This window comes from Carettochelys insculpta, chromosome 19, assembly GCF_033958435.1.
Source record: "Carettochelys insculpta isolate YL-2023 chromosome 19, ASM3395843v1, whole genome shotgun sequence".
Lineage (NCBI taxonomy): Eukaryota > Metazoa > Chordata > Testudines > Carettochelyidae > Carettochelys > Carettochelys insculpta.
Window position 1 is genome coordinate 17,268,362 of NC_134155.1, and position 22,742 is coordinate 17,291,103.

Below are 22,742 nucleotides of genomic sequence, written 5' to 3' on the forward strand. Positions count from 1 at the left end.
GGAGACAGACCCTAATTCTGTTCTTGACTCTACCACTGAGTTGTTCTGAGAGTTTGGGCAAGTCAATGATCCTCTTTGGGCCTCAGTTTCTCCATCTGCAAAGGACAGCAGTACTTAGTTTTCTCTCAGAGGTATAATGAAACAGAAACTTGCAACGCACTTTGAAATCCTTAAACATGTGGGCAGAGAAATGAAAACATTATTTTAAATGGCAGCAGTGGTACCGAGAGGCTTCAGTTAGGGTCTCATTGTAGGGACAATAGACAAACACAGAGGTTTAAAACATTACTATTTAAAGACTGAAATAAAGCTTTCTGGCCACTTAAAGTTACTCCTACAAGAGGCTGAAATATCACCTTCGCAGTTTGCTTCATTTTTGACTGTTTGCTTCACTCCTTCTGGGTCTTGGTCATTCGTTGCCTTGCAGGCTGAGAAGTATTCTTCAGTCAGCAGGCAAAATTTTTCACACACACCCCCAAGTGATTTAGGAATCAAAGCCCAATTTTCAAAAGTGACAGGCAAGATGGACATGTCATGGCTTTCAAGGAGCTTTAGGTGTGAGTGTCTTTTTGAAATGGGGACTGAATGCTTTTGAAAAAATTGCCTTATGCCTTCCAGTTAGTTTGACATAAATCAGATATTAAAAGGTTACCAATATTAGCTTTTCTTCCCACAAAGAGCCCACAAGTGCTTAATATGCATTTTAAACTTGGTTTTGTACAAGGTTCATTTATGGAGCACCACAAAATGTTTTCATTGTCCTTTTCCCTATGTTCATCCTGTGCACGATAATATAATCAAGAGTTCATTTAAACATGTCCGGGACAGGGGTAGATAGTGATCTAGTGTATTTTGAGTCCTAAAACATTTGAGCTTGCCAAATACTGGAGTCCTAAAACATTTGAGCTTGCCAAATACTATAGTCTTAAAAGAGAAAGAACACTTATTTGCCTGTATTGTTTTGTATTGGAAGGAGTAGGGATTTTTTATATATGTGTGTGTGTGTGTATATATAGATGTTTTTATATATATAAGTATGAGGACAAGCAATGCTCAAATCATTAGATTATTAACACTGATGAAAATCTCCCATACAAGTCTAGCAAAGCACTGCCTCCATCATCTATCACAAGTGGTAGAGCCTCATCAGTCACACAGACAAAATCTGTTGCAGCCTAGGACAGCTAATAACTGTGAACATCTAGAAACTATTTATGGCATTTTAAGAGTTTTTCAAAAAAGAACATTATGGTACTATTCTAATCACTGGGAATGGTTTAACTGGAAGGAGCTGAACAGTGATATTATGCCACGGAACACTGTCGAACTCGGATTAACAGCCAGGGACATTGTGGTTTAACACTTCAAAAATATTATAAACAAGGAGGAAAAAAGCAAAGTCAAAACATATGCTCAAGTACACACACCCCATGCTGAGTCGCCTGCATTTATTATGCCTCATATTCGGCATTATTTTCCCATTCATGGTCTTATTAAATAGTCTTTGAAAAAAAGGCCATTGATCAAATTCACCTACATCCTCTCCAACCTCCTCAGTACTCAGGTGAGATGACTCTGCTCAGTACTTCCAGAGAGATTTGTTCATGGCAGTCATCAAACCATCAGATTATGATGACATCTGTATATCAATCAGATACACAGAAAGAAGGAAAAAAAGTTTCCTACCTCCTATAAAAAACTGTAAGTACAGAGTCAACAAAACTCAACAGCGCTTTGTGAATTACGAGGCCTCTCTCATGCTATGATGTGGGACTCATGCATGGCCTTTGCAAGTAGCTGGTTACCAGGATTCTCTTTGTTCTATACCAGGGATGGGGAACCCCCGGTCCACAGACCAGATCTAGACAGTGGCTTGTCTGGATCCAGACCCTGAGGCTCAGGGGTCCCTTCCACAGGATCAGGCAAGCTGCAGTCTGGATGCTGACCATGGGCTCTGCCAGGGACTGAGGCAGGAAGTGACTCTGGGCTCTGCTGCCAAACATGGTTGTTTTCCCAGCTGGGAGGAGCAGCGGTGACCTGGGCAGCCTAACCGGAGGCTTCCTACCACTTCTCTGATTGTCCAGAATTTCAACCAATCAGAGCAGCAGATGGTAGTGTCTGGGAGCAGTGGGAGGGTGGAGGATGCACAATCATGTGCATCTGGGGGAGCTGCAAAGGTAAGTGCATGCATGTAATCCAGACCCTGCAGCCTTAGACAGCTCCTGCACCCCCTCCCATACAGACTCCCACTTCCACCCCCTTCCTGCACCCTCCTTTCCAGACCCCTCAGCCTGCCCAGAGCCACACCCAAACCTTCCTGAATCCTTCCTCCCACCTAGACCCATACCACTCTCCAACACCCCCATCCAGTCCAGATCCCCCACCCGTGCAGCTTGTTCCTGTACCTTACTCTCACCCAGATCACCCACCCATAGCCCATCACTGCACCCTCCCACCCAGACTCCCAACTCCCAGCCTGATCCTGCATCCTCCTTCCCACCCAGACCCCACAGATCATAGTCGGGGACCACACAGATGAGGTTTTTTTTGGGGGGGGGGTGGCGGTTGCGTTCCACTTGTGTGGCCCCCAACCCAAAAAACATCTCAACCCGTTTTATATATCCATCCTCCTAGTACCTCTGTGTTAATGGCAAACTAAGGCCCAAAGAGACTAGGGATCAGACATCTAAAGATGTTTAGTTGTCTGAAAGTTGAGAGCCATTTAGTAAGATTTTTCAGAGTGACTTAATACCTAACTTCCATTGAATTCAATGCATTTACAATGCCTAAATGCCTATAAAAATATTGCACTGGGTGAGTTGCCCAAGGTCACAGAGGAGATCAGTGGCTGAGCAGAAAATTGAAGTTAGATCACCCTATTCCCAAGGTGATATCCTGACCCGTGGATTGCTCTTCCACCTACAACTGTGAGGAATACTAAGGTGTCACTACGACCAGCAACACTGCCAAGTTCCTTTGGCACATGCTGCCATTTTGAAAAGCCCTAACACAGAAAACAGTGACTTTGTCCTGAATAAAGTTTTATAAAGCTTGTTTGTTCCTTATGAATTATTACATTCGAAGCCACTCAGCCACACCTGAGTTTTAACTGGTTTACCCACCTCCCAACTTACAAACATTCCTATTTTTAATGCTAATATCTGTGAATCTCCAGTCAACCAGAACCAGCTAGAACATCTAATGAGAGAAATTCTACTGTGAGCAAGTAAATTAATTTAAAAGAAAACAAAAAAACCAAACAAGAAATCAACACACCTATTTCAATACTTTATAAGGAAGGCTTTAAAGATAGGTTTTATGATGACTTAAACGGTGCTGTTTGGAAGGAGCACAAGACCTATGAGGAGAGGCTGAGGGTTTTGGGCTTATTTAGCTTACAGAAGAGAAGACTGAGGGGTGATTTAACAGCAGCCTTCAACTTCCTGAAGGGGAGCTCTAAAGAGGATGGTGAGAAACTGTTCTCAGTGGTGTCAGATGTCAGAACAAGGAGTACTGGTCTGCAGTTAAAGAGGGAGAGGTGTAGGTTGGATATTAGGAAAAACTGTTTCACCAGGACAGTGGTGAAGCACTGGAATGTGCTGCTTAGAGAGGTGGTGGATTTTCCATCCCTCAAGGTTTTCAAGTCAGGGCTTGACAAGGTCCTGGCTGGGGTGACTTAGTGGGGGTTGATTATGCTTGAAGCAGGGGGCTGGACTAAATGACCTCCCGAGGTCTCTTCCCTTATCAAATAAAACAAACAAAAAATCTTCACGTACATGCACAGCTTGGTACACTCTTCCTTGCCTCCACAGTTCACGGACAATGACGGCCTACAAGAGCTCAACAAATCTCCCTGTAGTTATAGTGTGTCAAGGTAGTCTGCATCTTAAATAGGGCTTTGCAATCATGTTAAGCTTATTTGATTGGTTTATCGTGATTGAAACACATACTTTTTCTGCCCATCAAGGCAAGCAGGTCCTTGGGGATTTCACTAATACAGTAAGTGTGATTCAACCAAGACCCCCATCCCCCACCAAGTGGTTGCAAATAATTTGACTTTGGCCTCAATCTAGACGTCATCATTTCTAATATTCTCCCAGCTTATGCTAAACTGCACTTTTCTCACCTTAACATTACCACCACAAGCTAAGATGGATGGCTTGTACATTGCATGTTTTTATTTAACCTTTAGTTACTTATATTTCAGAGCAGAAATTGATGAGCTCAGTTCTGGCCGATGGGGCTATGTCTAGATGGCACCCTAACCCAAAAATAAGCTACGCAATTTGTGCTATGCAAATTGTGTAGCTTCTTTCAAGTAGATTTCAAAATAAAGCCCTATTTCAAGCCCTCCCTAAACTCCCTATGCGATGAGGTTTACAGGAATGCCGGAGTAGCGTGCCTATTATCTCAAATACTGTTTCAAGACAATAGGCTCATTGCATAGATGCAAGCAGCTATGTCGGGATACCTTTGTATCCCAAAATAGTGCTCACTGTGTAGACATAGCCTAAGGCATTAGTGACTTTATCTGGAGGGCAGAATAAAGTTCCATGTCAAGCACTACAAAGCATTACACCTCAAACCTCACAGGTGAACTTAAGAGTCCAGTTACTATGGTCAGTACAGTAAGTTTTGTTTAGTAGGTCTGGAACATAGGGGAAATTGGTCCAGTCTCTTTCATAACTGAACCACCTTTAGCCCTTTACACTATAACAAACCATTTGTTTGTTAATTGCTTTCTCTCTTAATAATGCTAACTTCTAATTAGTTACACAAAAGCAAATTCGACTCTGGACAAGAAATCTTTCTACTTAGAAATGAGGCTTCTACTTATAAGCTTTGCTCTGTTGATTTTAAACTGCAATGAATAGAGTAATTTCCTCACAAACATTTTAGTTGTGTAATCCTTCCTTTACCAGCATTCAATTATCAGCAGATCAGAGCTGCTGTTTACTAGCATTGGCAATAAACAAAAGAACAAATCTGTGCTGTGTTTCCTCTGAAAAAAGAAATAGCTGTGCTTTTCCAAAGGTATTAAAACTAACATTGAGGCATTCAAGACAATTAGGAAATGATGTATTAAATAAACGTATTTGTATGCTCAGCAGATAATTCCCCTGTAAAAATAGAATGGTATATATTTTTATAGAAATGAAATGGGTTACTGTCAAATAAGGTTAGCTCCAGTTTAAGGCCAAATCTAAAGTAGGAGAGCAGTGAAGCACTGGAATGTATTACCTATAGAGGTGGTGGAATCTGCATTCCTAGAGGTTTTTAACTCCCAGCTTGACAAAGCCCTGGCTGAATGATTTAGTTGAGGTTGATCCTACTTTGGGCAAGGGGCTGGACTCAATGATCACCTGAGGTCTCTTCCAGGCCTAGGATTCCATAATTCTATGTAGACAATGCCTAACTGAGAACATCACTGCAAAATACAAGGTGGAACAGTGTTTAGCATCAAGAGTTAACACAGATTCCACAAGAAAATTCAAGGCTAAGTGGCCTGTTAACACCCCACCAGTCCTGGGGAGGGAGCAGCTAGAAGAAGCAGTTGTTTGTGCATGATGGATTGTGGCAATAAAGTCATAAATCCAATGTTTTTATTCATAGAGCCCTGCACGGACACAAAAATGTGGATCCGCTTTTGATCCACCAGGCTCAACTCCTCATTTGAGCCAGAATCTGGATTTTACCTGTGTCCACACAACAAACCACCTGGAAAGGAGTGGGAAGCGAGCACAGAGGCGCAAGGATGGGGCAGGGTTGCACAGGGAAGAGGCAGGCAACAGGAAAGCAGGGACTGGGTGCGGGTCTCGAGGCAGGTGGGAACAGGTGGAAGAGGCAGCAGGAGCGCCAGCTGCAGCTCCACAGAACTGGGTACTCCCACACTGGAGCAGGGCAGCTCGCTGCTTTCCTGGGAGCCCTCCTCCTCTCCTGGGGACGAGTCACCTCCCTCTCGCACACACCAGTGTGTGGCAGGCAGCTCCCACAGGGCAGTGCTCACCAGGTGGGGGAAGGGGCAGACAGGACTGGCACTTGGCCCCTCCTGCAGGGGGATTTAAGAGTGTATTGAGTCCCTTCCCTGCCAGCAGTCCGGGGCATGCCCTGGTGGCTGGGCGGGGGAAGGGAAAGAGACCGCCATGCGTATCCACATCCACAGGTGGATATGAAGCAGGTATCTGTAGTTCAATCTGTTCAGTCAATGGTAAGGTATACAAGATGGGTGGGGTGTGCAAACTTTTTACACCAGGTCCCACTTTTCATCCCTGCAATTAGCTGCCCTCCCGCCATCTGTATAATGTAATCCAAACTGATGGAAATTTCCCTTACGTTCATACAAAAAAAAAAACAACACCCTTTCAGCGTTTGTAAGAAAGTAAATTGGTAGAATGGAAAAACTTTATTAATAGGCATAGAAATGTGAATGTACAAACATAAAAACAGTAACAGATTTCAACACGTTTAATGAGAGGGATGAGCCTGTGACCCAGCAGCCAATCATGCTGTGCCCCCTTACGGGGGTTGGGGGGGGAGGGGATTGTGTCCCACAGAGTGCACCCCTGCAATGTAGCATTATGGGTCTGTGGCTGAAGATGCAGCATCCAACCAGCAGTGGAAGCAGACAGAAATCAAGTGAGGTCACATTTTTCATTCTTCCTTTCAACTCAATACTTCAGTATTGAGCCAACATTGAAACCAAGCCTGTTTCAGCAACATAGCAAGGGTTCATAACATCGCTGGCCATTTCACTTACTCACCTTTGCACCTCATCTTTGTCAATGCAAACAGAAAGGACAGAAAGTGAAGAGGATGATCAGGGCCACTGGAAACTACAGCAGGAATTTAGACGGCCAGAATGTAATTTGCACAAGTGAGACAGAACCCTGGGTTTAACAGCCCTCAGCAGTGACACAGACTGGTCAGAACCTCAGTTTTACTCAACACTTGGAAAAAAGAATCTCTCTAAGCAAGACAATGTTTCACGGCACAAAACCGGGGATCTGAAAGTTGCACTGAATTCCATGCAGCATGCAGGTCAGCATTCCATGTTGACACTACCTCTTATGTCAGCAAAACTTGTGCTTTTCCATGGCACATCCTGAGCGATGTAAGTTTCACCGGCAAGTGTTGGTTTGCACTTAGCTTCTCCTGCTGACGCAGTGACCTCCACTGGATGGTGATGGTTCAATTATGTTAAAAGGAAAGTTTTCTCCCATCAGCGTAGAGTGGCTACTTACAGAGGCACAACTGCATTGAAACAGCTGTGAGCTCTCTTGCATACGGATGGCCTTACTTGGCTCAACTTGCCAGGTCTGACAGGATTCACAGGTCAGGGCATCAGGCAATGGTAGCAACAAACAAGGATATGAACCCTGGCAGAGCCATACGTCAGAAGAACAGAGGAAGGGAGGGGGATGGGAAACAATGTTGGCAGATAAACTCCAAAAAACACCAGATCAGCAGGGTGGATGCCTGTTATTTCCAAGGTCTGAAGTATTATAAACACTAGATAACATCCTCTAAGAGCTGTCGATGGAAATCCGAGTAGTTTACCCTTCATACACAGAAATGGCTGCTTCCTAGTTAAAGAGCTAGGTTCACAAGTTAACAAAGGTGAAATTCACACTCTTCTGCCCTTGAACTTGCCTGCACTTTCCTGGGCACTGCACCTCTGCAGTAAGCTCAGCAGCACACACTGCGAGGCTCTGGGTAGGAATGAGGACAGGCAGACGCACAAGGTAGATTGCTTTGGGGAACTCAAACTGGAAGTGGGAAAGTGGACAGGGACAAGAAAAGAAGCCATTTCTACACAAACCTTTAAGGTTTAATACAACCACTACTCTCCCCAGCCAGCAACACATGGTCATGGTAGATTGCACTTAGTCATGAGCAGAAGATACAGTAAGTCACAGGCTTTACAGTGCTGATTTCACACACAGGGTTACAAGAAAATGAAGGCGTGTTGGCCTTAAAAAAAATCTCTTCAAGACAAAAAATATTCACTAAATGAGGGAGGGGTCCAGGGAAGGGAGAACCAAAGCAAGCCAACCTCCTCCCAAAATTTTAGAATTAAATGTACTCTTCTGTCTCACAGGGATAGCCTCGTTAGTCTGCAGCTCACACTCTCTGCGCCAAAGGATGAACGGACATAAATCCGATATCAGGAATCAGAACACCCACAAACAGAGGAACACTTTAACCTGCCAGGACATTCAGTAAGATTTAAAAATAGCCATTCTGCTACAAAAGAATTTTACCACAGGATTACAGAGGGAGACATCTGAATGGAATTCATTTACAAACATCTACAAACTCACTGACCTGATTTCTCCTCTCTTGATGTTCACAACTCCACATAAACTGCTGATAATGGACCACATCCTCTGGGACTGAATAGACCTTGTTAACTCTGGCCCCCCCGACTGAGACTCCCTCTTTAAACCCTCTTCTGGAATCCCCCACTCATGCATCTGATGAAGCGGGTCTTTGCCCACGAAAGCTTATGCTCCAAAATATCTGTTAGTCTATAAGGACTTCTTGTTTTTGAAGATACAGACTAACTCGCCTACCTCTCTGATATTTATAAAACTTGACACTTTTAATCTAGGCCTAAGCGGAGATCTTAACTATCTTATGCATTACATGGGGAGTTTCCATACCTTTGATATTCACAGAAATGGGACACACCTGACTTAATTTGCTTACTTAACTGGTACTACTAGTGACAGGAAACTTTTTTTTTTAAAAAAAAAAATCTCTCTTCATTCTCTTTCCTTTCCCCTTGCTATATAAACACTAGATTCTATTTTTCTACTCCATTCATGTGAGGAAGCGGGTTTTACTCATGAAAGCTCATGACTACTGGATTGGTTAGTCTCTAAGGTGCTACAAGATTGCTTGTTATTTATCTGTAGAAGCATTCTAATGACCAGTTAGAACCTACACAATTATGGAACTAGAAATAAGAAGAGTTACTAGGTGCCTCTAACATTAGGAACTAACTTGGAAGTTAACTTCAAAGTTAGGCACTAATTTGAAGTAGCCTGCACGGAGTCAACACACATTTCCCCTTATTTCAAAGTTAACTGTGAAGTAAGGGAGCCCAACTTCGAAGTCCTTACACCATTCCTGGGAATGGAGCAGTGCCCTACTTCAAAGTTCAACTTCAACGCAGGGTGTGTGTAGCCTGTCAATTTCGAAGCAAGCAATTTCAAAGTTATTTTTGTAGTGTAGATATGGCCACTGAGTAATAGCAAGAACTCGCCTTTGGATAAAAGATCTCCTAGCATTTGACAGAAGTTGGACACTACCTTCATCTCACAACAGGAAATCCGACAAAAGGTGACCTGCCCAGGGTTACATAATGGTAGCGTTGGAAATGGATCACAGATCTTTTGAATATCAGCTCTTAACATCTGGAAGACAACCAGTGACCCAAAAAACACAACGGAATACATACAATCTTCTTCATGCTCGCACATCACAAGATCTGAAATCTGTAATGTTAAACTATCTTCCATTAAATTATCTCCAGCCCAGACGTGTATGAGAAAAAACAAGTGACTGTGCAAAGGGATGACATTTATACTCAAATCATCAAACCATTGTTCATTTGCAAGCCTATTAAGATTGGACCAAAGACTCAAGGAATGCTCATCTCTCCTCAAAAGCTCCCTCGATTTATCTTCCACCAATGAGAAATCAATTTAAACACATATAGGTAGTTTGCTGTATGTGTCTACTTATTACATTTTGATTAGCCAAAGTTTAAAGAAAAGAACATCCGAAATAAACATAAATCCTTTGGTTTGTAAACATACCTTCCACCCCAGGTCAATCACCTTTCCATTTTACTTGTACTGTAATGTTATTCCAGCTCAAAATTGGACCCATCATCTAGTTTATTTCACTCTGTACTACTAACCCTTTGAAGCAGAAAAATCAGGCAGCTGGCGACTACAAATCTTTACACAGACTCAATGAATTAATCCCATTAAAGTTACTTACCTCCTTTTCCTTCATCAATCTTGTTTTTGCATTTGGGAACTCTGTCACATGGTCTTGCAAGGCCAATGTCTCATATGAGGTTTTTGTCAAGTGAATGACGTCATCTCATGCAACTTCATCCCTCTTGAAACACCAACACCCATGAATCATCTTTTTAATAAGCCATTTGAGAACTCAGAAGAGATGAGGTACACGTTGACCTATGGACCCCGGAAGGCTGATAGTTTGCAGCAGTGTTCAGAAGCCACAAAAATCAAAAGCAATAAAAGATACATTGACACCTATACACACACTATATACATGCATACATTATACACAAACTCTCATGACACTGTAAAATAAGATTGGCTTATGAATGATAAGCAGGGAGGGACTTAGACTAACTATCATGATTGCAGGATGAATCTTTGCTCAAAAGGCTTGAAAGACACCCCATCATCCCCCAGATTTAGACACTAACTCCTGGACAGAAGAGGAGAATGTAATTAGAACATTTCAAGCAGGAGGTAAGCGAAAGTGACATGCAGGACAACGTATCAACCAATGAATAGAACATTACTAAACAGAAAACCATTTTACAGGCCACTTGTGGTGCATCACCTCATTATAAGAAGCAGTTTAATTATCACCACTGAGGCAGGAATAGGACGATGGGAGAGAGGCAGAGGAGTATTTGGTTCTCATGGCATGGAAGCTTCTCTTTATACAGCACCACAGGCAAGCACGCATCGGGGTTTTGCAGACATCATCGAAACAGAAAAGTAGCTCCCTGACCAAAGACAACACACACAATCACCATACTGGAGGGAGGCAGGTGCACTATTAAAGCAAAGCAATTGAGCAGTGGTGGTGATTTTTACAGCCTGCATAAGGTTGGTGTATGCTATACAGAATACAAGGCCCCTGACATCAAGGCATTTACAGGACAAATTTATACAGGATCAGGCTTGGAAGAATTCAGGGCTTTTTTGGTTTTAGAATTTTGATGGATAATGCTGATATTTTGTTTTCCAGCTTTTTTTTTTTTTAAAAAAAGACAATTGAAAAGTTTACAGTTGCACAAAATTAAGGAATATAAGCATTTTTGAATTTTTAGCTATTTAAATTTTCATAGTTGAGGGAAATTATGGAAGGTGAAGATCTTCAGCTGGTGTGAATCTCCGTAAGTCCACCAACTTCATTGGTGTGTCAAGAATTTACACAACTTAAGAAACTGACATATTTCAGTGTCGCTCCATTGAACGGAGCAGGTTTAAGCCATGGTGTTCAACATGGTAGCCACTAGCCACATGTGGCTGTTTGCTCAGTTGAGTGTGGCCAGTTGGCTTGAACAATACATATGCTTTCACAATAATGTGGCTAGTTCACTGTAATAGCCACTATAGTGCTACTGGTTCAGAACCGGTTGGACATCACTGGCCGAAAGAGATTAACATCAGCTGAGGACCTGACTCAGATATATTTTCACAACTTTATTTTGTCTGGGATCTTTACTGTTATTTACCCTTTGCACATCTGCCCTTCAACATTAACATTTGTTCATTTTAAAACACACCATGTTGGGTGGGTTGTATTTTGTTATTAGTAGGCATCCTTCAGTCTGCATAGACTATGGATTGCGCCCTTTAAAGTTTCAATTGAGGACTTCATTTACAGCGTCTATTGTGACTATGAAGACCCACACGAGAGTGACAGTCCTTTCTGCATCGTTCTTTGTTGTTAAAGACTCAGTATACCCCAGGGTCAGCCTGGGTTCTCACCCTTTCACTTCATTAACTGCTGTCAGTCCCTGCTTTTGAAAAATAAATGTGTTTTTTGTAATGTGAGCCCAAGTAAAAGAATAACGAATACAGGCCTGAGACCTGGGGTGAGCTAAAAATGGTAAAAGACCAGCTAAATGGAGGGAATCCTTAGGAGAGAGGTGAGCTATTCCCCCATCCAAAAACAGTTATTTCTTTAAAAACTTTTGCTTTTCAAAAATTGTTCCAAGCATTCTCCCACAGCGATGGAAGGCTTTTACAGGGTCAGATGTGCTCCGGAATTCATCACCGGTCACTCACCTTCCTCAAGAGTTGGAATCTAACTGAATAGAGAGTGTCTGAAGAGCTCAGTACTACCGATCTCAGGCTATCATTTCTACAAGAAGTTAAACATCTTTTGAACACCCTTGGGACCTAGGTGGTGCCAGAGAAGAGAATTTCTTGGACCACAGGGGGTCATATAGTCTAGCAGCATTACCAACACTTTCACTCATTACTAGCCTCCTAGAAAACATTCAGGGGTAAATTACAGCCAAACAACAGCACAGAACATGGAGAGCCAGGATTGGCAGCTGGAAATAAACATTATGGGCCCCTGGGACACTTGGCCACACATAGTAAGTGGTCGTTTGACTAACTAAAACCATGTTGGATTACGGATGTTGCCAGATAAGAGAGTTCCGGATTAGAGAGGTTCAACCTGTACTAGGTCCCTGGCTCAAATCCATCCCAATCCAATGAGTACCTAAACTCAGCCCTGCTTAACGGACATACAGATAAAGACTCACTCTGCAGTTTCTGTGAACACATACAAAGATAGCAAAGGCACCTTTAATATGTCAGCACAGAGATGTCATGGACGTGTGGCGTTTCAGTTCCCTACTCAATGGTCATTCCAAACAGGTTTAACAACACTGGCGGGAGGGAAGGGACCTGGGGATGGGGAAGGGAGGGTAAGTAGAGAGCTTTTGAGCTCCTGATCATCAAGTCACCATCGTATTCCTCTTTTCAAGCTCAGAAGTGGAGCTGGGAAGCATAATAAGGCTACCCAGTTATCTGCTACCACTTTCATGCCTGATCTTTGTGCATGGGCTTTGGGGCAAGAACCTTGATTTTCTAAGCAGCCACATACCATGATAAGGCACACTACAGACACAAAACACCACTTTTGAGGAGTACATCACTGCAAGAATGATGCTACAGTGGCATCAGCTTCTATTCCTAAATCCTTATTAGCAGCATCAATACATCTTAAAAAACAAACAAACAAAAAAACCCTATAAAATCCTCCCCCCAAAAGAGACTTGATTCTGAAAAGGGGAGAAATTACACAGCTGCCACGAAGACGCCAAAGTACTTTGCTCTTGCTATGGATTACATATGGAAGGCAGTGTGTCTTCTAATTTTTGCATCCTTGGGCAGAATAAATTCTGTTCTGTGCACCAAGGCACATACAGATGTGTCCCACTAGCAGAAACACAAGGTGCCCATTGTGGGTGGATGAGGGCGCTCTGCTAATCAGCTGGATGGCATTTGGATCCTTCCTGGGTGCCCACACAACCACTCAGTTTACAGGGAAGGCTGATAATACCATCAGAACTGCCATACTGAGTCAGACCAAAGGTCCGTCTAGCCCAGTACACAGTCATCTGACATTAGCCAATGCCAGATGCTCCAGAGCAGGTGTCTGCAACCTGTGGCTCCGGAGTCACACGTGGCTCTTTAGGGACTTCTTTGTGGCTCCTGACACTATAATTGCACTTTTTTTTTTAAAAAAGCCTCCTGATTATTTTCACCAAACAGTAAACATGTAAAAGCTCAAAAATAAACAGCTTATACCTAAATAGCAAATGATATGTGATCTCAAAATGTTGGTTACCTCCCCCTAACATCTTCCAGAGAGAAAGAAGGTTTGAGAGTGACAGCAGGAAGACAGTGGTACAAACACAGACGTAAAGTGTGAGGAAATAGAATATGTAAAAGGTTTATGAACACCCTGCAGTAAACATCAACAAATCATTGTGTGTGCATCATTCTTTAAATAGGGGGTTACAAAAATGATGCTTTGACAATATTATGAGACGGTCCTTCATAATTCACATGCATTGTCACTCTTGAATTATTGAGTTATTTACCAAATTGGAAAAAAGGGGTCTTCTTGTGATTTTAGTTGCCAACCCCTGCTCCAGAATGGTTTGAGCACTGGCCTGCTAAACCCAGGGTTGTGAGTTCAGTCCTTGGGCGGGGGGGGACATTTAGGGAAGGGATCCTATTGGGACCAAGGGAGTGGGTAGGTACAGCCCACCCACAGTTAAAAGATCTCCCTTAAGACGGGGGTCCATTAAAATAACATGGAGCCCAAATAAAGTACAGAGGACAACTGAAAAAAGAACAGGGATGAGTGTGGAGCTCAAAGGGTCAAAATGAAGGAGCCAGAGTGGGACACCGAGCAGAGAACCCCAGACATTGCGCACTGCTCATCGAGGGGGCCAGTGGACGCTGCCCAGAGGAACTCTGCCTGGATTTGTGAACGGAGGGTGGAACGTAAATAGGCCCCACAGTCACAGTCCCCACCCTGGGTCAGCCTCCTCTCCCTGGTATTATAAGTGGACACCTTAGCTGTGGCCAAGAGGAGGCTGCCATTTAGGGATCTGGGGCAAACAGATTCAAAAAAAAAAATCTGTCAGGGATGGTGATGGTGATAGGTCCTGCTGTGAGGGCAGAGGACTGCACTCTATGACCTCTGAGGGTCCCTTCCAGTTCTATGAGATAGGTGTATCTCCGTACATTAACAACAGGTTCTATGATTCTATGAATTGTCAAGTGATACCTCCTCTGTCGCCCAGTTCCAGCCTCAGACAAACAGAGGCTGGGGATACCATGCCTACCCATCCTGGCTAATAACTAGGCCGACCCACTGTCCCATATTGGGCAGGACAGTCCCGTATTTGGAATGCGAAAAGGGTGCCCTGACTTTTTTTTTTTTTAAAAAGGAATGAATTGTCCCGTATTTAGGCCCTCGGAGATGGGGGGTGGGGGCAGGAGCACCCGTGGCCACAGCTTCCCCAGGGCTGTGGGTTGGAAGCACCTATAGCCACCGCCTCCTTGTGTTTCTGGGCCAGGAGCGCCTGCAGCCACCGCTTCCCCGGGGTTGGGGGGCGGGAACCAACTCCCAGGGGCTTGGTGCAGACAGGAGGAATGGCCCCTCACCCACATAGTTCCCTGTCCTGTACTTGGGACAGGGAGATATGGTCACCCTACTAATAAGCATTCATCTGGTTCTTTATGGAACCCTGTTAAAGTCCGGGTCTTCACAACATCCTCTGGCAAGGAGTTCCACAGGCTGACTGTGCTACGTGAAGAAATATTTTGTTTGTTTTAAACCTGCTACCTTTTAATTTAATTTGGTGACCCCTGGTTCTTATGTTATGGGACAAAGTAAATAACTTTTCCGTATTCATTTTCTCCACACCTGTCATGATTTTATAGACCCCTATCATATCCCCCCTTAATGTCTTCTTTTCTACACTGAAAATTCCCAGACTTTTTAAATCTCTCTTTATATGGCACCTATTCTAAACCCTTAGTCATTTTGTTGCCCTTTTCTGAACCTTTTCCAATGCCAATATATCTTTTTTGAAATGAGACGACTACATCTGTATAGCTGTGTCTACACGTGCACGCTACTTCGAAGTAGCGGCACTAACTTCGAAATAGCGCCCGTCGCGGCTACACGCGTCGGGCGCTATTTCGAAGTTAACTTCGACGTTAGGCGGCGAGACGTCGAAGTCGCTAACCTCATGAGGGGATCGGAATAGCGCCCTACTTCAACGTTCAACGTCGAAGTAGGGACCGTGTAGACGATCCGCGTCCCGCAATGTCGAAATTGCCGGGTCCTCCATGGCGGCCATCAGCTGGGGGGTTGAGAGATGCTCTCTCTCCAGCCCCTGCGGGGCTCTATGGTCACCTTAGCCCAGGGCTTCTGGCTGCTGCTGCGGCAGCTGGGGATCCATGCTGCAGGCACAGGGTCTGCAACCAGTTGTCGGCTCTGTGTATCTTGTGTTGTTTAGTGCAACTGTGTCTGGGAGGGGCCCTTTAAGGGAGCGGCTTGCTGTTGAGTCCGCCCTGTGACCCTGTCTGCATCTGTGCCTGGCACCCTTATTTCAATGTGTGCTACTTTGGCGTGTAGACGTACCCTCGCAGCGCCTATTTCGACGTGGTGCCGCGCAACATCGAAGTTGAACATCGACGTTGCCAGCCCTGGAGGACGTGTAGACGTTATTCATCGAAATAGCCTATTTCGATGTTGCTCCATCGAAATAAGCTATTTCAATGTTGGCTTCACGTCTAGACGTAGCCTATGTGATATTCAAGCTGTGGACGTACCATGGATTTATACAGAGGTCATAAAATAATCTCACTCTTATTCACTATCCCTTTTTTAATGATTCCAAACATCCTGTTTGCTTTATTGACTGCTGCTGCAAATATCCACTGAGTGGATGTTTTCAGAGAACTATCCACAATGACTCCAAGATCTCTTTCTTGAGTAGTAACAGCTAATTTAGACCCCCATCATTTTCTATGTATTAGATTATTTTTTCAATTGTGCATTACTTTGAATTTATCAATATTAAAATGTATTTGAAATTTTGTTGCCCAATCAACTAGTTTTCCAAGACCCTTTAGAAGCTTTCCACAGTCTTTGCTCTTAATTATCTTGAGCAGTTTAGTATCATCTGCAAATTTTGCCACCTCATCATTTATTCTTTTCTCCAGGCCATTTATAAGTAGTTTGAATAGGATTGGTTCCAGTACAGACCCTTGGAGGAAGCCACTAGTTACCGCTCTCCATTCTGAAAACTTACTATTTATTCCTACCATTTGTTTCCTATCTTTTAGACAGTTGTCAATCCTGAGAGGACCTTCCCTCTTAGCTCATAATTTTACTTAAGAGTCTTTGGTGAGCGACCTTATTAAAGGCTTTCTGGAAATCTAAGTACATTAAATCTACTGGTTCCCCTTGCCATACACTTGTTTATCCCCTCTTATAATTCTAGCAGATTAGCAAGGCATGATTTCCCTTTTCAGAAATGTTGACTTTTGCCCAACAAAATTATGCTCATCTATGTGTCTGATAATTCTACTGTTTACTATAGTTTCAACTAATTTGTCTGGTACTGGTGTTAGCCTGACTGGTCTGTAAATGACATGATAACCTGTAGAGCTTTTTTTCATATATTGGCATCACATTAGCTATTTTCCAGACATTAGGCACAGAAGATAATTTGAAAGATAGGTTACAAACAAGAGGTAAGAGTCCTGCAATTACACATTTGAGTTCTTTCAGAACTCTTGGGTGAATACCATCTGGTCCCAGTGATTTGTTACTGTTAAGTTTATCAGTTTGTTCCAAAACCACCTCTAACAACACCTCAGCCTGGGACAGTTCCTCGTATTTGTCACATAAAAAGAATGGCTCATGCTTGGGAACCTCCCCAATATTCTTCGCTGTGAAGACCAAATCAAAGAATTTATTTCCTTTTTCTGAAATGTCTTTATTGTCTTTGAGTGCTCCTTTAGCATCTTGATCATCCAGTGCCCCCACTAGTTGTTTAGCAGGCTTCCAGACTCTGAGGTCCTTTAAAAACATTTTGCTATTACTTTTTGAGGTTTTGGCTAGCGGTTCTTCAAATTCTGTTCTGCCTTTTCTTATTACAGTTTTACACTTAACTTGACAGAATTTATTCTCCTTTCTATTTTCCTCACTGGGATTTAACTTCTGCTTTTTAAAAAATGCCTTTTTCATCTCTGACTGCTTCTTTTACTTGGTTGTTGAGCCACCATAACACTTTTTAGTTCACTTATGCACTTGTTTGTTTGTTTATTTTTAATTTGGGATATTCATTTAAGTTGGGCCTCTATTATGGTGTCTTTTAAAACTTTTCATTCAGCTGGCAGGATTTTTACTTTTGGCACTATACCTTTTAACTTCTGTTTAAATGACCTCCACATTTTTGTGCTGGCCCCCCCTTCTGAAATTAAATGCCATTGTGTTGGGCTGCTGTGTTTTTCTCACCACTGGAATGTTAAATTTTATTACATTATGGTCGCCATTTCCAAGCCATGCAGTTATATTTACCTCTTGGACCAAATCGTGTGCTACACTTAAGATTTAATCAGGAACTGCCACTCTTCTTGTTGTTTCCAGAACCAGCTGCTCCAAAAAGCGGTCATTTATGATAGCAAAAAACTTTATTTCTGCATCCCTTTGTGAGGTGGTATGTGCCCAGTCAACATGGGGATATCTGAAATCCCTCACTATTTATTTTTATAGCCTCTCTTATCATCCTTACCGTTTCATAGTCACCATCACCACCTGGTCAGGTGGTCAGCAATATATCCCTACTGTTTTAGTCTCATTATTAGTACAAGAAATTATTATTCATAGAGATTTTAGGGAACATTTTGGTTCATTTAAGATTTTTACTTCATCAGGGTCTACCTTTTTTTCATATACAGAGGTCGAACCTCTTTAGTCCAGCACCTTTGGGACCTGACCAGTGCCGGACAAGAGAACTTGATAAAGCACAGGAGGTCAACATTGTCTAGCAAAATATTACCAACACCTCCTTTGCTTACTTGTCTCTTAGAAGACATTTAAAGGTAAATTACAGCTAAATAACAGCACAGAACCCTGAGAGCCAGGACCGGTGGCTGCAAACAAACTTTACAGGCTCACAGGAAACTTGGCCACACTCATGATAAGTGGTCATCCAGCTAACTAAAATCATGCTTGATTATGGATGCTGCCCAAAGAGAGAGGTCTGGATTAGAAAGGTTCAACCTGTAGTTCCACTCACTCACCAGCCTGACCTATTTTGTCCTTCAGATATGTTTTGTACCCTGGTATGACTGAGTCCCACTGATTGTCCTCATTCCACCAAATTTCTATGAGGCCTATTACATCAATATCCTCCTGTAACACAAGGCACTCTAGTTCACCCACCTTATTTAGATTTCTAGTGTTTGTGCATAAGCACTTTAAAAATGTCACTGTTTAGCTGTCTGCCATTTCCTGATGTGTTTGAGTATTACCCTTTCTCATTTGACTGTTTTTCATCTGACCTTACCCATATTTTATCACCTTGCGCCACATCACCTTTAGTAGAACATGACATCTCTATTTATAGACGTATTATAGACCATAAAAGCTCTAGTTATGATGGAAGGTACTCCAGTACCAGAGTTATGGGTGGCAGCATTAAACCCATAGCAGATAACGTATCACCCAAAATGCAAGCTACACTACTACACAAATGCAAGAGACGCATATTTCGACCCTCTCTAGTCACGATGGCCCTGTTTTGTGGACAAGAAATGTAACATTAAGCTGGAAGACAACTGGCCCTATTCCTGAACATGAAAAGCAATCCATTTGTTAGAAGCCCCTAATGTAATGATTCAAAATGCTAACTTTACCATAACATGAAAGATATTATCTCACCCACCTTTATCTCTATAATAACCAGACCAAGCAGGCTGCAATAATATGGCATACAATAACCGAAGACTCTAATGCTGACATTAAGCATCAGAAAACAAAGTGACTTGATTAGCAATTAAATGGAACAAAGGTTAGCAGTCACTTTTAATTAGCAATGAAACTGTATATTAAAAAAGACATTTAAGCTTTAAGCCTTTAATACCCCATTGAGTATTCACAGGCAGCAGTAAACAAGGTGATGATATACATTACACTGCAAACAATGGCAGTGTTGAGCCCACTGGGATGATCCACAAATAAGAGTGAAATTTCAATGCAAGAAGTTTAACTGTAAGAGATAAGGGACTGCAATCAAATTACACCACAAACAGGTCCATTCAACCATAAGCATCTCTGAAGAGAGCAGATTGAATTACAGTATGGAATGAAACGACTTAGAAAAATAACACTAAGTGAGGGTATATCTATACCAGGTGTGAGCAAACTTTTTAAGCTGGGATCCTCCACCCCTACCTCATGTAATCCAAACCTAGGGAAATTTGGGTTATGATCATATGGAAAAAAAATCCTTTGGCATGTGTAAGAAAAGAAGTATGTGGAATGTAAAAACTTTATTAATTAGTATATAAACATGAACACACATACATAAAAACAGTAACATATTTCAACATTTTGAATGAGCTGGATGACCTGAGACCTAGCAGCTCATCGGGCCACACACCCTCTTACAAAATTTCACGCCCTCCTGAGAGAGGGCCGGCCCGCTGGTCTACACTACACTGCTCTTACTAACAAGGCTGTGTCAACACTGCCCTGTAGCTAAAAGTCAGCTTGTGTGGATGCTGTTTGTTGGTCCTTTTGTCAACAAAATACTTCCGTCCCCTCCAAGTGGGGTTCACTATGTGGATGGCAGAGTGCTACTGTCGACAAAGCAGCAGTCACACTTTTGCTTGCCTCAGCAAAACTTTGTCATTCAAGGAGTGGTGAGAGGTTGAAGAACCCTCAAACAACAAAAGTTTTATTGATCAAGTGCAAATGTAGCACAGACATCGCCTTACTCTCACCTCTTAATAGCTGAAGTCCCCTGTCTTTAAACGTAACTTTTATTTGGGAGGATTCAGTGAAGAAAAATGAAATGGGAAAGTGAAAACCCCAAAGAGTTTAGGTCATGTTATTTACCTCCCACTCTATCAACGTAAGCCAACAAGTCAACAAGCCGCCTATAGTTCTGTAAGCGATAGCATGTATTTGCAATTCAAATTATTTTTCTCCTAGAAGCCTGGGCAGAATACACATATAGATTGGTCAACCCAAGAAGAAAGAAAATACATATTCACCCACTCTGCCTCCTATTACATGTGCGTTTCTTTCCCCTTTCAAATACCCCCTCAAAACCGCAATGCTTCAGAAATGAAATAAATAATAAAATACAAGACCGTAATATTGCCACAATATGCACGCACGCCAATCCCCCCTCACTCCAGAGCACCCAGCGTTTAAACAGGACGCTTAAACGAGCAAATCGTGCAAAGGGTGTTTGTTTTAAATAACTGCTGCAAGGGGACGGAAAAAAACAAAAACAAAACCCACTCCTGCTGCTGCTTCTACTGCTGCTCGTCTTTGTTGTCCAGCCCCGTCGCCTTCTCATGGATTTCTCTTTCAATACACAAATATACTTTCCATGCCATTTCCCCCCTCGCACGTTCCCCACACCTGTTTTCATTCATTTACAAGGAGCAGCTCCCGGGCGACATATGCATGTGAAAAGAACAGAACAGCCAAACAAGGGGACGGGCTGAGGTTCCCTCTCTCTCTCTCTCTCTCTTTTTTTTTTTTGAATGAAAAAAAAAAAAGAAGAAAAAAAGCAAAAACACAAACAAACAAACAAACAAACCCAAAGGACTGGCAAAAATCAAAATCAAATCAACCCAACTCCCCCCTGCACCGTTTGGAGTCCCCCAGGCCAGGAAGAAAGAAATATGCAAAGGAACGAAGTTGTTTTTCACCTCTCTCGCTCCCCCCTCCCTCCTAGCTTCTGCAATGGAATTAGCCCAGCCATCGGAGCTCACTTGCAGCCTCTTGTTTAATTCCCCCCTTTCGCTCCCCTAGTTCTTTCTTGATCTGGCACTTACCTGGTCTTGGAGGAAAGGAAAGCAAGTTTGATTAATCCATAGGTAAACAACTGGATGCTCTCCTTGGCTATGCTGGATACTTTTAGCCGGTGCTCTAAGATGTGCAGCTCCATCTTTTCCTTTTTCTCATTTGTAGTTCATCTACGTTGGGGGTTAATTTTTTTATGACTATTTTTTTTCCAATGGGGGTGGGCTTTGTTTTTTTAATTATTTCTGGGGTTTTTAATTCTTCCTCTCCCCCTTTAAGGCTCCAGGAAAGGCGAGGGAGGGCTTGGGGGTGGGAGAAAACGATGTGAAAGTTAGGGAGAGATTTAAAGCAAGAGAAGGGGAAAGGCTAAGCGAAGGACCGAAGGCAAAAGGGGGTAAAGGGAGCTCAGAGGCAGCAAAAGCTCCGGAGTGCAGAAAGCAGCTGGTGTTACAGTGTAACAAACAACTTGCCACTCAAACTGACCTCCACTGGGCATGCGCTCTACGGTCGGTGCATGCTGGGAGTTGTAGTTCTTTGGAAGAGAAACCGCAGGCTACAGCTTTCCAGTGGTTTTATATTGATAGGGAACAAGTAAGTTCCCGGGAGTGTTTAGAGACCTCCCACTTGTGTCACCAGGAGACGTGTGTTGGAGTTTGATTCTGCAGCAGTTTGGAAACCATCTTCCCCTAGGTTTTTCTGTAGGTTTTGCACATACACGCACAGTTTCGTCTTTACAAAATTGGCCTCTACACAACGTCCCCAATGCAACAACAAAAACTATCATAGAACACTAGAACCGGAAGGGACCTCAAGAGGTCATCACGTCCAGTTTCCGGCCCTCACAGTAGTACAAGGCACCATCTAGAGCATCCCTGATAAACATCCATCTAACCTGCAGCCCCTTAGTAACTAACAAATCGATCAGGACACGAGCTTTTGTGGGTAAACGCCACTTCTTCAGGCGAATGGAGTAGAAAAATGGAATCCAGGAGATATACAGTGGGCAAGGGGGAGGGGAGGAGTTATCTGTCATTGGCAGGACCAGTTAATGAAACAAATTAAGTAGTATGTGTCCCATTCCTGCAAATATCAAAAGGTGGGGAAATTGCCATTATAATGCATAAGATAGTTAAGATCTCGGTTACGGCCTTGGTTAAATGTGTCAAATTTGTAAATCAATTACAATTCAGATGTCTCCCTCTGTAATCATGTGGCAATTTACAGTCTAACATGGCTACCCCTCTGAGACTATCCATCCTTCTCTTAAATATCTCTAAAGATGGAGATTCTACAGCCTCCGTCGGCAATTTATTCCAGTGCTTAACGACCCTGGCAATGTCCACACTAGAGGGTTTTTCTGGCAA

At 42.9% G+C, this 22,742-nt stretch overlaps 1 protein-coding gene across 2 annotated transcripts in view; it reads right to left on the reverse strand.

The window, feature by feature from the left end:
* The window catches only part of CASTOR2 (cytosolic arginine sensor for mTORC1 subunit 2), a 221,968-nt gene extending 200,162 nt beyond the window's left edge, over nucleotides 1-21,806 (reverse strand). For both annotated transcript variants that reach the window (XM_075013628.1, XM_075013629.1), the window contains exon 1: nucleotides 21,411-21,806. In XM_075013628.1, the coding sequence (XP_074869729.1) occupies nucleotides 21,411-21,523 (113 nt within the window). In that variant the 5' untranslated portion in view covers nucleotides 21,524-21,806. The remainder of the gene's footprint in view (nucleotides 1-21,410) is intronic.
* Nucleotides 21,807-22,742: the final 936 nt, after the last annotated feature.